Source organism: Acartia tonsa, chromosome 6 (genome assembly GCF_053477335.1).
Source record: "Acartia tonsa isolate MP-2025a chromosome 6, ASM5347733v1, whole genome shotgun sequence".
Classification (NCBI taxonomy): Eukaryota; Metazoa; Arthropoda; class Copepoda; order Calanoida; family Acartiidae; genus Acartia; species Acartia tonsa.
Genome location: NC_137265.1, coordinates 11,203,001 through 11,215,423, shown reverse-complemented (window position 1 = coordinate 11,215,423; position 12,423 = coordinate 11,203,001). Strand labels below are relative to the sequence as shown.

At 33.3% G+C, this 12,423-nt stretch overlaps 1 protein-coding gene and 1 long non-coding RNA gene across 2 annotated transcripts; one reads left to right on the top strand and one right to left on the bottom strand.

Annotated features, from left to right (window-relative positions):
• Positions 1-1,670: 1,670 nt before the first annotated feature.
• LOC145321831 (chitinase-3-like protein 1) lies at positions 1,671-9,616 on the top strand. The gene is made up of 10 exons (XM_080163460.1): positions 1,671-1,777; positions 2,115-2,190; positions 2,839-2,935; positions 4,486-4,563; positions 4,825-5,329; positions 5,776-5,939; positions 6,380-6,513; positions 7,523-7,660; positions 7,820-8,175; positions 9,125-9,616. The coding sequence occupies exons 1-10, from the start codon at positions 1,747-1,749 to the stop codon at positions 9,271-9,273; spliced, it is 1,728 nt and encodes a 575-aa protein (XP_080019586.1). The 5' UTR covers positions 1,671-1,746; the 3' UTR covers positions 9,274-9,616.
• A 401-nt stretch (positions 9,617-10,017) lies between these two features.
• LOC145321841 (uncharacterized) lies at positions 10,018-11,980 on the bottom strand. The gene is made up of 2 exons (XR_013880425.1): positions 10,673-11,980; positions 10,018-10,333 (listed from the first exon to the last, which is right to left on the bottom strand). It is a non-coding gene; the product is annotated as an uncharacterized LOC145321841 (long non-coding RNA).
• Between the last annotated feature and the right edge of the window lie 443 nt (positions 11,981-12,423).

Here is a 12,423-nt window from a genome sequence, read left to right as displayed (position 1 = left end):
GCCGTTTAGCAGCTGGTACTTCTCATTATACTCTTGGCGACGCGCAGCTGAGCTGCAGCTGTTACCCAGATGCCATATGGATGGGCTGCCACTATTTTTGGTACCATTTTTGAGCTCAGCACCCATAAAAACCTACCCCTAGACACGTCACAAGACCTATCTACTCATTCTACTCTTGGCCGCTCGCAGCTAAGCTGCAGCTGTTACCCAGCTGCCAAATGGATGGGCCGCCACTATTTTTAGTATTATTTTTGTGCTCAGCACCCATAAAAACCTACCCCTAGACACGTCACAAGCCCTATCTACTCATTCTACTCTTGGCCGCTCGCAGCTGAGCAGCAGCTGTTACCCAGCTGCCATATATATTGGCCGCCACTATTTTTGGTATCATTTTTGAGCTCAGCACCCATAAAAACCTACCCCTAGACACGTCACAAGCCCTATATACTCATTCTACTCTTGGCCGCTTGCAGCTGAGCTGCAGCTGTTACCCAGCTGCCATATGGATTGGCCGTCACTATTTTTAGTAGTATTTTTGAGCTCAGCACCCATAAAAACCTACCCCTAGACATGTCACAAGCCCTATCTACTCTTCATACTCTTGGCCGCTCCCAGCCGTTTTCAGCCGGTTCTAGCCGTTTAGCAGCTGGTACTAAAAATTTTAAAAAATGGTTATTGCTATCATTTAACATGAATTATACCAAAATTATGTTTTAAAAAGTTGATTCCTACGTAATTAATGATGAATTTGCCCTAAAAATAGGCAAAAAACGGCTAAACGGCTGAGCTGCCAGCCGCCAGCCGTTACTTTTCCAACTTTTTGTTCAATTTAGGGAAAATAGACCTACCAAGGATTACTCATGCAAAATTTCAGCTCGAAATTCGAATTCTAAGTGCCATTTGCTCACTGATTACGAGATGGTTGCATTAAACCCCCCCCCCCCCCTTATTTCAATCCCATTTAATTCAAACCTAAGAGGTTGTTTTCACACCACTTTATTTTGGCCTAGGGGTGGATACACAATAAGAGATATAAGTTTTCCGGAATTGTAATGTAGGGAGTAGATTTGAAATCTGCATCAAATTTTAAGGATTTTTTATAAAATTCGTTTTTTGTATAATTCTTTATCTAAAAGCGGAAATACAAATTAAGTTAATTAATTTTGGCATCCGTGATTGGTGGATTTAAAAAATCTGCGCTCTGATTGGATGTCGTACATCATTCGACCAATTAGAGCGCAGGTAGTTTAAAATCCACCTATCCTATTGGTCAAAATTAATTAACTTTAAATGTATTTCCGCTTTTAGATAAAGAATTTTACAAAAAACAAATTTTATAAAAAATCCTTAAAATTTGATGCAGATTTTAAATCTACTCCCTACATTTAAATTCCGGAAAACTTATATCTCTTAATACACAAACCCTTCTGCACGCTTCTGTATGACATAAGCAACACGAGAATTTTTAAAATGCTTTTGTAACTTATTAACAGAAAATACGTCAATCTGAAAAAAAGATAAAAATTTATTTACCTGGCATTTTAAATTAGATATTAATCGCATTTTTTGCATAAAATAGTAGAAATACTCCACGTATATAGTAAAGATATTACAAATATTATAATTTATATAATTGAAAAATAATATTTATCCCTTAATTTAAAAAGGTAATTATATTTGTTTAAACGTTATCTTTGTTAATGTTTTTGATAAATTTTGACTTAGTGTTAGGATTTATCTTTTAGGATGTGGGTCCTTGCGGCAATTTTTGCCCTAGGTAGGTTATTTTTATTTTTTAAAAATATTTATAGCATGTTCTATACTTATTATAGGTCCGAAAGTCTGTTACATGTTGAATCGTTGATACCTTTTTGCGTGAAGCCACTTATTTTTGTGATTTTAATTTATACACATCAGATTTTAGTTTTTAGGTCAGAAATTACTTTTGATTTTTGTTTGTTTCTTATTACTTAAAAAACGAAAAATTTGTATATTATTACTATGAAAAAATGACGATCATTTTTTGATAAAAGAAAAAAGTAAAAACATGGCCTTACAGCCCAATGTCCACTTGAATCAACTAAAAGTAGAATTAATGGTAAAATTAATATCAGGGCTGAGTGCAAATGTTGGCGAGGCTGAGGCTAAGAAACATTTTGGTTGCTACTATGGTGTCTGGGCCTATACTAGGCATGGATAATTCATTTTTTAGAATTGTACTATCGGGTTGAAACTGTGCTTATATTTGATCAATATTATCATTGGATTTCTACAAATAATTATATTTAATCTTTTTAAAATTTTTCTTTCATTCAATTCTCTCTCCATACCAGTAAACAAAATTCATTGAGAATATAATCATTATTTAGATTAAATGTATTTGTTTATGGCAGCCGTGCTGAAGCCTCAGATTTAAACCCGTTTGGATGCTTTAATTTTTTTTTTGAAAAGTGAGATTACCATATTTGGGTCAGGTTAAGATTTCCAGCTAATTTTTTGTAAAAAGCTGATTTCCATGAGGCTTTCAGGCGGCTGACGCCCGGCTGCCGAGTCCTTGTTTAAAGCGTGTAACTGCACATAATTTATATCACCAAAAATTTTAAAATACTATTGCTTTGACTAGAGGCAATACAATTAAACTCCAGATAGAAATCTTAAGCTGTTTAAAGCGCCTACAAAGAAATTACGTCATACAATACAAATGATAATGATAGGGCAATACACAGACTAAATTACCAATGATAGTCCAGTATGACCTCAATTTTTATGGGCACTATAAAAAACTTCAAAAATAACTCATTTTGATACTCTATTCTTGATATGAATTGTCCCCTGCAGACCTGGTATGGGGGAGTTTTGGCCCGAGGATATTGATGTAACAATGTGTGACGTCATCTACTATGGCTTTGGTAACATTCTCAATGATACATATGAGGTAATTAATTAGAAAAATACAGCTGTAAAACTAACAACTTAATTAATTCTAAAAGATATTTGGTAATTTTAGCAGATTTTTCGTAATTTTAGGGGCAACGCTTTGTAGAAAAGACGACCTTCTTATCTGGCCCCAAAACACTATTTTTGATTTATTTCTCTTGTTGGCTATATACTTATTCCTGATAAAAATAACAATGGTGACGACATTCATAAAAGCGAAGCTAACAACTCAGAAACCAACTTATGAATTAATAAGACAATGCTTATATGTCTAATGCACGTTAAGAGCTATCCGTCTCGGACGGACGGACATAACTTTGTCTTTATAAATAGCTATAAGAATGATAATTAAAGTATGTGTATTAAAATTAAATAAGTTCTCTTAGTTGAATTTGTTATTTGAATTGTTTTGAATTCACGTAGTGCAGCCATTCTATAACTAGAATAAGTTCTTATGTCTAAAATATTTTCGAATTTCTGTATTTATTCATCTTTTGTATTAAGTGCATCGTTGGGTTATGTTTATTATATGTTTGATTTTAATAAGACAAAAAAATGTCTGATTTTATTTATTCAAATTATTTGGAATTTGGCAAAAAAAGTAAAATATTAAACAATAGTTAACTCTCATGAAATATTTGTTAAGATTCAAAGGTTAAAGTATGTACAATTTAAAAGATAAAAGTAGTCTTATCATTATTTATTATGAATTCCTTTAATCTTATAAATCAAGTTTTATTAAAATCCGGGATAAATGTAAATTTGTATATAATTGTTAAATGAATCTAGTATCACTTTTTAAAAGCGAAGCTTTTCTATAATTAGGGTCGGCCCGTCCGTACGTCACAGTTAGCTCTTTTCGTTAATTTAAACAGGTTAGAATTGTCCTATCGATTCCAAACTTTGCATGATTATTCCTGTAGTAGTAAGGTACAATTTAGAAAGCGTAGCAACTCTATAATCAATACCAGAATGTCCGTACGTCCATTTTAAACCTGTCGATTTTTAACTTTTTTGACAATAAATTTTTGTATGTTAAAATTATCCGATTCTTCTGATTTTTTGAAAAGTGATTCCTATTACAACAAGGTACAATGTTATAAGCGAAGCATCTCTAAAAACAAGTCCCAAAAATGTAAGTATGTCCTTAAACAGTATCATCTATTTATGCAGTTTTGCAACAAATTTGCTTACAATATTGTTTTTACTGATGCATTGATATTCTGCTAATTCAGTTCTGACAATCTATAAGTTTTAATGTTCGTTGTCCTTTCATTTCAGAGCTTCGCTTTTATTGATGTTGTCATCCTTGTTTTGCTTTAAATTGTACATAACCAATCCTATCATTTAAAGTAGATTTCTTTTTGTCTGTGACTGAAAGATCTAAGAAATTGCTGGTCTGAATTGGTTGTACTTTTTAGGGACGCTTTGTCGACTTCCCATCTCATTTTCATCAAGTGCTCGTTGGGGCCTTTAGTGGCGTAGCCGCTAATATATATGATAATGTTTAAGTTTGCAGTTGGGACCCCTAAATATATAAACATTTAGGTTTGTAGTTGGGACCCCTGGTTTGACATGGATATGCAGATTGACAGCAGTGCTTTGGATATCTACAATTGTATCCAGGTAGAATTTTAAGGATATTTTAAGTTCAATTGTAAACCTTTTTCTGCACTACAACTTTTATTTTAATTAATAAGAATCATTTTGTGAGACGTTGTTTAGAACGAGATTTGAACATGTATGAAACATGTTTTAAATTTTTACTTCAATTCATCTTTTAACATATAAAGACCATTGAAATTTTTATGAAATTAAAAAATCTTGAAAAACTTGGTGTATGATTCTTCTTAATTTACTTATCTCTATAATATACCTGGTTTCTAGGAGAGAGACGGACACGCGTGGCCACCAGGATGTGTGACAGACGACGGTCTTGAGTACTGTCACCACAACGGTATGCGTAGGACCATTGCCCTCAAGAAAATCAACCCCGACCTCAAGGTGTTCTTCTCCGTGGGCGGGTGGACCGCCGGTGGCTGGATCTTCTCCCAGATGGCGCAGACCAAGGAGACAAGAATGAAGTTTATCCTGAGCGCGGTGCATTTCCTCAACCACTTTGGCTTCGACGGTATTGATATTGATTGGGAGTACCCAGCATTTGACATGTTGCCTGAAGAACCAACCGACCCAGCTGATAGGGAACATTTTACCCTACTCCTGCAAGAAATGAGGCCGATTTTTGACAACGAGGGTCTGCTGATCACATTTGCGTCAGCTGCTGATCCCTATAAGGCCGACAATGCGTACGAGTGGGATAAGATCGCCCCCTACATTGATTGGATCAACATTATGTCCTATGATTATGGTGGCCTATGGGATAAATTCACAGGTATTGTATCTATAACAAATATTTTAACACCATGTTGGTTTTGAGTATTGATATAAGGCCATATTTGTTTCATTTGTTGCTCTTATATCTTTTTAAAAAAAGTAACAGGTTGTCTATCTGTGCGTGTGTCTGTCTGTAGCTTATGATCTCTCAAACCTATGTATCAACTAGAGTGAAGCTTCACATAGGCCCAGGAGAACTTTAAAGTATTTTTTAAAGAGGGTAAACCCCACCTTCCAAAAAATAGCCTAAAACCACCACAGGACCAGTATATTCCCTGAATAGTATAGCTTAATCAGTTCTACGGTTACTGAGATCTTAAGCTTTATACATACATCAAGCCACTTTTATCGGAAACCCTACTTATGAAAAATATCAATTTCAAAGAACAATTCCATGCAAAAAGCAGACATTAAGCTCATCTTAAAATTTAATTTTCTTTTAAGGTATTGACGCACCCCTTTATGGAAGATGGGAGGAGGGATTCCAGGGCCACCCCCATTATCAGTTCAGCATCCACTCCACTGTACAGCATTATCTCAGCAAGGGCATTCCCCCAGAGAAGCTTTCTCTTGGTATTCACACTGAATCAAAAGGATTTGTACTGAAGGCAAGTTATCTTCATTGTTTCAATTATTTTCTTAGTTGACAAAAATTGCAACATGTTATTTATTGTACAATAATAATAAGAAATACTGTAGACGATATAAAGAAGTAAATATTTTTTTAAAAAGCATACAATTTAATTAAGAAACAATACAAATATTCAATGAAAACTGAATATTAATTAGCGTTGTCACTAAAATGAAGAAATCTTTAAGTTATGAAAATGGACAAAAAATTAATATACATCCCCAATGATGATATACAAAATTATCCATTCTAAAGATTAAATTTATTGTTTGAATAGTTTGGAAAACACTAGTTTTAAACCAACTATAATTCAATAAAAGTACCCTTAATTTTTGAGCCAAAGTAATTAAAAAACTTTAGGTACCAGTGTAATTTACAGTCCTTCTCTGCTTTAATAAAATAAATTTGTTGTTGCAGGATGAGGGAACTGAAGGAGGTATCTACTGTCCAGCTTCTGGTTCCCCGAACATGACTTTCTCCAGGCAGGAGGGATGGCTCAACTACTATGAAGTCCTCCAGTTCTTCTACAACGACACCATTGAGGATCCTAGGTCAGTATTAATAACCTTCCTCTACTCTAAAAGGCAAAAAATGCACTTTTTATTTAGCACTATGCCACTAACATCTAGAGGGTCTTTATTCAATGGGCAGAGGAGAGCTAGAAAGATTGCCTCAAACCACCCCAAGACTTCAATATGGAAATAAAATAGCCTTAAACCATCACAGGATCAAAGCGAAGCTCACCTACAATAGAGAACATAATCGGTTCAGTAGTTATTAAGATCTTAAGCTTCAGAGGAAAAAAACCCTTGCTACTTATATAATAGGATGAAAACTGCTAAAAACAGAAAATTTTTTGGATGTTCTATAAATCAATAAATAGATAAAAAAGGCAGGGATCGGAAGCCGCGCGTAAGCCTCAGTGAAATCGTCATTTTATCACTGTAAAATTTAGCTGGATGTATAAGACTGTCTCTTTAGTAGACAATCCTTCTTTCAAAAATTTCTTTTTCTGCTCACAAGCAGGTTTAAAACTGAGGTTATGCGCGGCTGAGGCGCGGCTTCCGAACCCTGAAAAAAGCGGTGGCTCAACTCTAAGACTGGACAAAATGAACTTGTGTTTATTATGAAAACTAAACTACATTATACAGATAAGTTTCAAGATGGTCTACAAATGAGACCTAATATAAACCTATACTGTAATATGCAGATAATTTTATAGATGTCTATAGCAGCATAATTAGTAGATGAGATAGGGGTGACGTAATGAATTTTTGTTTAATTCAAGATGTAAAATAATTAAACTTAATATGAAGATAAGTTTCAAAATGCTCTATTAAAGAGCTACAAACAGTAGATAAAAAGCATTAACGCAATTATTATGTATTTTTCCAACTCTTAATTTACATTTTCCAAAATTGCAGGAATATGAAGAACAATTTACACAATTAATTTAATTTTAATTTGTAATCTTAAAAAAATGAAGTTTAGTTAAAGATTGTCTGAGAATAATCTTACAGATAACTTAATTTACATTTAAAAACGTTTCTTTCGTTGCAGGTACCAGGAACTGGGAATCGTGCCAGGTATTGACAACTGGAACTTTTTTACTGATGGATGCTACATGTCACCCCACGCATGGCAAGGACCTCTCTGGATATCTTATGATGATGAGGCCTCTGTCGATCTTAAGGCCAGGTAAATGATCCTTATAAGATTACTGCTTTGATTTGATATCATTATGAGATTAGCGTTACATTTAGGATACATATATTATTTTGTAAACAAAGGGAATTATACAATGGAATCTGAGCTAAATTAATATAAAATAGGAATAACATATTATTTTTTTGCCAGGTATGCTAATCATTATGGACTGAAGGGAGCTTTTGTCTGGGAAATTGACACTGACAACTTCCTCGGAGACTTTGGCAAGGAAAAATACACAATCTCCAAAGCCATTGCACGTGCCCTGGAGAGTGGAAAGGGTCTGGAGGAAAACGAGCAGCTGGGCGAGGCTCAGGAGAACGGCGCTTGTGCCCCTCAGGCACCTCTCTGTGACCCCACCGACTATACCCCAACTATTCCCACTCTGTCAACTTATATCCCAGGGCCTTCAACCACAAGTATGCGCCCTGAAACCACAACAACAGCTGAGCATGAATGTAATGAGGTCAACTGCCGTGGTGATGGAGACCTAGTTTCATATCCAGGTAAAAAATTTTTTGGGGTAGATGCGTGTTAATATTTACAATTATACCTGCTGGTATCACATAAAAAAGAAGGATAAAAAAGATATCATGTCATACAACAGTTTTGACTTTAATAAAGCAGTTAACGTTTACAATATATCTTAATATTTCACACTATTATTTGCGCCCGTAGCATTTAGGGACTATGGCTTCAAATGTGTACGAAAGTGGCAGAAATATAGAATAAAACCATCCCAAGGCTTGAATCTAAAAATTAAATAGTCTAAAACCATAAAGGGACATATGTAAAGCTTTCTAAAAGGGATAACTTAACCAGTACAGTATCAAATCTTAGACAATATGTTTTACTACTTTATATAATACCACTAGCGGCTTCGCCCCTAGCCTCTAGGGGCTTTGCCTCAAGAGGTAATTATAAAAATTAAGTAACCCCACTACTTTCTGTTAAAAAAAAAAAAAATTAAGTACCCCCACTAAGGTGCCCCCACTACTTTCTAAAAAAAATAAGGGGGGGATTTTTTTGTTTTTGGGGGGTCGGGGGTGTCCCACCCCCCAAGAAAATAGTCTAAAACCACCACAGGACCAGTAGGTATATACCCTGAAGAGTAGAATCCGATCGGTTCAGTGGTTACCGAAATCTTAAGGGACAGACATCAAGCTACTTTGTATTATAGATATGTACTAATGTAGGTATCTAAGTTATCATTCTTAAAAACACATTTATGGTAATTTAATATTCCATTATTAAACTTTACTCCAAGGAGAAAGCGGACAATGGGCTGTTTAATACACTAGTCCACAAAGTTTTATGATAACCTTTTCTTATTCGTTGGTTTACCAACTTTTGGAGACTTTTAATAATTTTTGATTGGCTGGTTCATTAAGTTGAGTGCCCAAACGTTTAAACCAAAAAGTGTAATAGTAAAGGGTAATTTTGTTTATTGTGTAGGTGATTGTCACAAGTACTACAAGTGTGTGTACGAGAGTGATGGAAGTTGTCACGTGGAGCTCCACACCTGCCACAGCCAGTGGTTTGATCCTGTTGTTGATTCCTGCGGTTGGAATCCACAACCTGGCAATGACAACCTCTGCCAGTAAACAAATTGTAGAAAAGCATTCTGCGATTCTAAAGTATTTTAAAATTTCAACAAAAAAATAAATTTTAATAATACTTATCATATAACATCAAGTTAAAAGTAGTTGAAATTTATTAGATTTTTTACAATTTTGAAACAATTGCAAATAAAGCTATAAATTTTAACTTCTTAAATCATCTCTATAAAACATAAAAAAAATAAAGTATTATATTAGAAACAGTTCTCGTAAAGTATATCTATGTATTTAGTAGTATAATAATCATGTATAATATTGTATGTATAGTAAACTTTCACAAAATATAGTACTATGTCATATGTAATGTTAAAATAAAAATAATGGTTCATTTTTTTGTTTTAATAATATTAAAGTTGAAGAATAAAGGGGGCAAGAGTTGAATAGCGGATTCCCGAATTATCAAAATAAAAAGCTATATGTAACTCTACCCACGTGGTGGGGCCTTGGGTCTTTGAATATATCAGCAAATAGCGTCGGTAAAATAAACAAAGCCGTATCGCTTCATAGAAACAGAGAGCAATTTGCTAGCAGACGAAAAAGGTTCCCATCACTTGGACCAGGTAGTTGTCTGGATTATACAATTGTACTTAAATTAAATAAGCTATTAATTTAATAAAATTGACAATAAATGACAATTTCGATTAAACTTCGCATACAGTGCTTGTTTTTTATTGCAGTGCTTCTCGTAATAAAACTATCCTTGCTATTTAAAAGCAATAAAATAATTAATTAAAATATTACATATATTTATTAACCTAATATACAAATTAATTAAGTACAGGATAATTAAAATCACATGATGCAATGTTTTGTGCTTGACACAGACTTAGAAAAAATAATCACAACATTATAATATTTAATTCATTGAAAATATTTTCAATTATTTACCGCATCATATTATTGACAGCTTTCCGCGGATATCATTTTAAAATCAAAATCAGTTTTTTAGCCCATAATTGTTTGTAATACGATGTTATACATAATTTTTCAGTATGGCTGATAACCGGTTCCAATACAGCAGATATTAATCGGTTTCGAAGCCATTCTGGACAATTATATCCATAAGAAGCATAACAAATAATAACAAAGAGAGGGGTAGGTTTCTGGTAAATCCGTAAAGGTGTGTGTTTTAAGGCTTAAAAATAGTAGTAGAACGATAATATTCACTAAATATGTGTATTTCTTATTGAAAAGAACTATAGACAAAATTTTTTTAAAAAAAGTTAACATAAATTTTTATCGTTATACTACTATTTTTAAGCCTTAAAACACACACCTTTACTGATTCTACCAGAAACCTACCACTCTCTTTGTTTATCTAATTAAATCTTTAAAATCTGTCTACAAACAATGCAGTTAAAGTAAAAAACGGACACAATCTAACTATAGAGTGGCTTCGAAACAAATGTTATCAAGTACTAAATGCATAAAACAAAATCAAAACATATTTAAATGTCTTTTTTTCTAAATTAAAGGGTAGCAATGTCTTTTTTAACAAGGACGAATATGACAATAAATATTAAGTTTAAATCCAATAAATGTATTTTTAACAATTATTTAGAAATACTATACAACGTAAAAACTACATTTTTCTACGATAGAATAATCTCTTTTTAGCAAGTTGATAAAAATTATGAAAATGCGCTTCTAAGCTCGCTAGATTTAACTATTATTTTATATAAATAAAAATCTTCTTTTTTGAGATTTTGTTGAAAACACTAGGTAAGGGGGCAAGATTTTTAAAGATTTTATTATAAAAGTTAAAAGGTATTTAGAGTTGAAAGAGCAATTGTTAAAAGCGAAGCTTTTCTATAATTAGGGTCGGTCCGTCCGTACGTCCGTCCGTCCGTCCGTACGTCCGAGATAGATAGCTTTTATTCGTTAATTTAGGCATGTTAGAATTGTCCTATCGATTTCAAACTTTGCATGATGATTCCTGAAGTAGTTGGGTACGATTTAGAAAGCGTAGCAACTCTATAATCATTACCAGAATGTCCGTACGTCCATTTTAAACATGTTGATTTTTCTACTTTTTTAACAACAAATTTTCAAGTGTTCTAATTATCCGTTTGATCTGATTTTTGGTATATTGATTCCTGGGACAACAAAGAACAATATTATAAGCGAAGCAACTCTATAATCAAGTCCAAAAATGTAAGTATGTCCATAAACATTATCCTGCTTCAAGCAGTTTTTCAACAAATTTACTTACACTTTTGCTTCGGCTCTTATACTTTTAAATTCTGATTATTCAGTTCAGATACTATACAAGTGTTAATGTCCGTTTGTCCTACCGTTTCAGTGCTTCGCTTTTATGGATGTTGTCATCCTTGTAAATATATATTTTGGGTCTCATAATCATAAAATTGGATAGGGGGAGGGGGTTCTTTTACGATCTCGTAATATTTAAAAATCTCAAAATTTATATATAAAATTGGTAGGTAGAATAAATTAAGTAGAGATCTCGAAATCAATTCAATTGTGGGAGTCTTTTTAAAGAAGAATCTGTTTTCGATTTTGAGAGCATTTAATCTTGAAGAAATCCATCAAACTATTATTTAATAACCAACTTTTTAACATTTAAGGGTAAAATAATATTAACACAGATACTTAAAGCAATTTTTTATTTTTGCACTTTTTCTATAAAAATATTTGACGATTAATTTTATAGTTAAACTTAACAAGGGTATTATTATTTATCAGAGAGGGAGGGGGGGGGGGGGAGGGAGGGGTAGCTGTCTACTAGATAAGGGCAAAACAACCCCCTTTTCATAGAAACAAAAGAATCAGAATACCATAAATCACCTTATTTAAACGTTAAACTTTAAAGTTATAAAGGGGGGGGGGGGTTAATGAAACCATCTCGTAATCAATGATTAAATGGCACTTAGAATTCGAATTTCGATCAGAAATTTTGCACGAATAATCCTTGGTAGGTCTATTTTCCCTAAATCGAACAAAAAGTTGGAAAAGTAACGGTTATTACTATCTTAAGAGCAAAAAAGTCACGAAACCTATTTTCACATAATACTTTTTCTCACTTAAAAACCTTATCAAACGGTTCTAGCCGGTAGCTGTTGGTACTAGAAATTTAAAAATTGGTTATTGCTATCATTTAACATGAATTAAACCAAA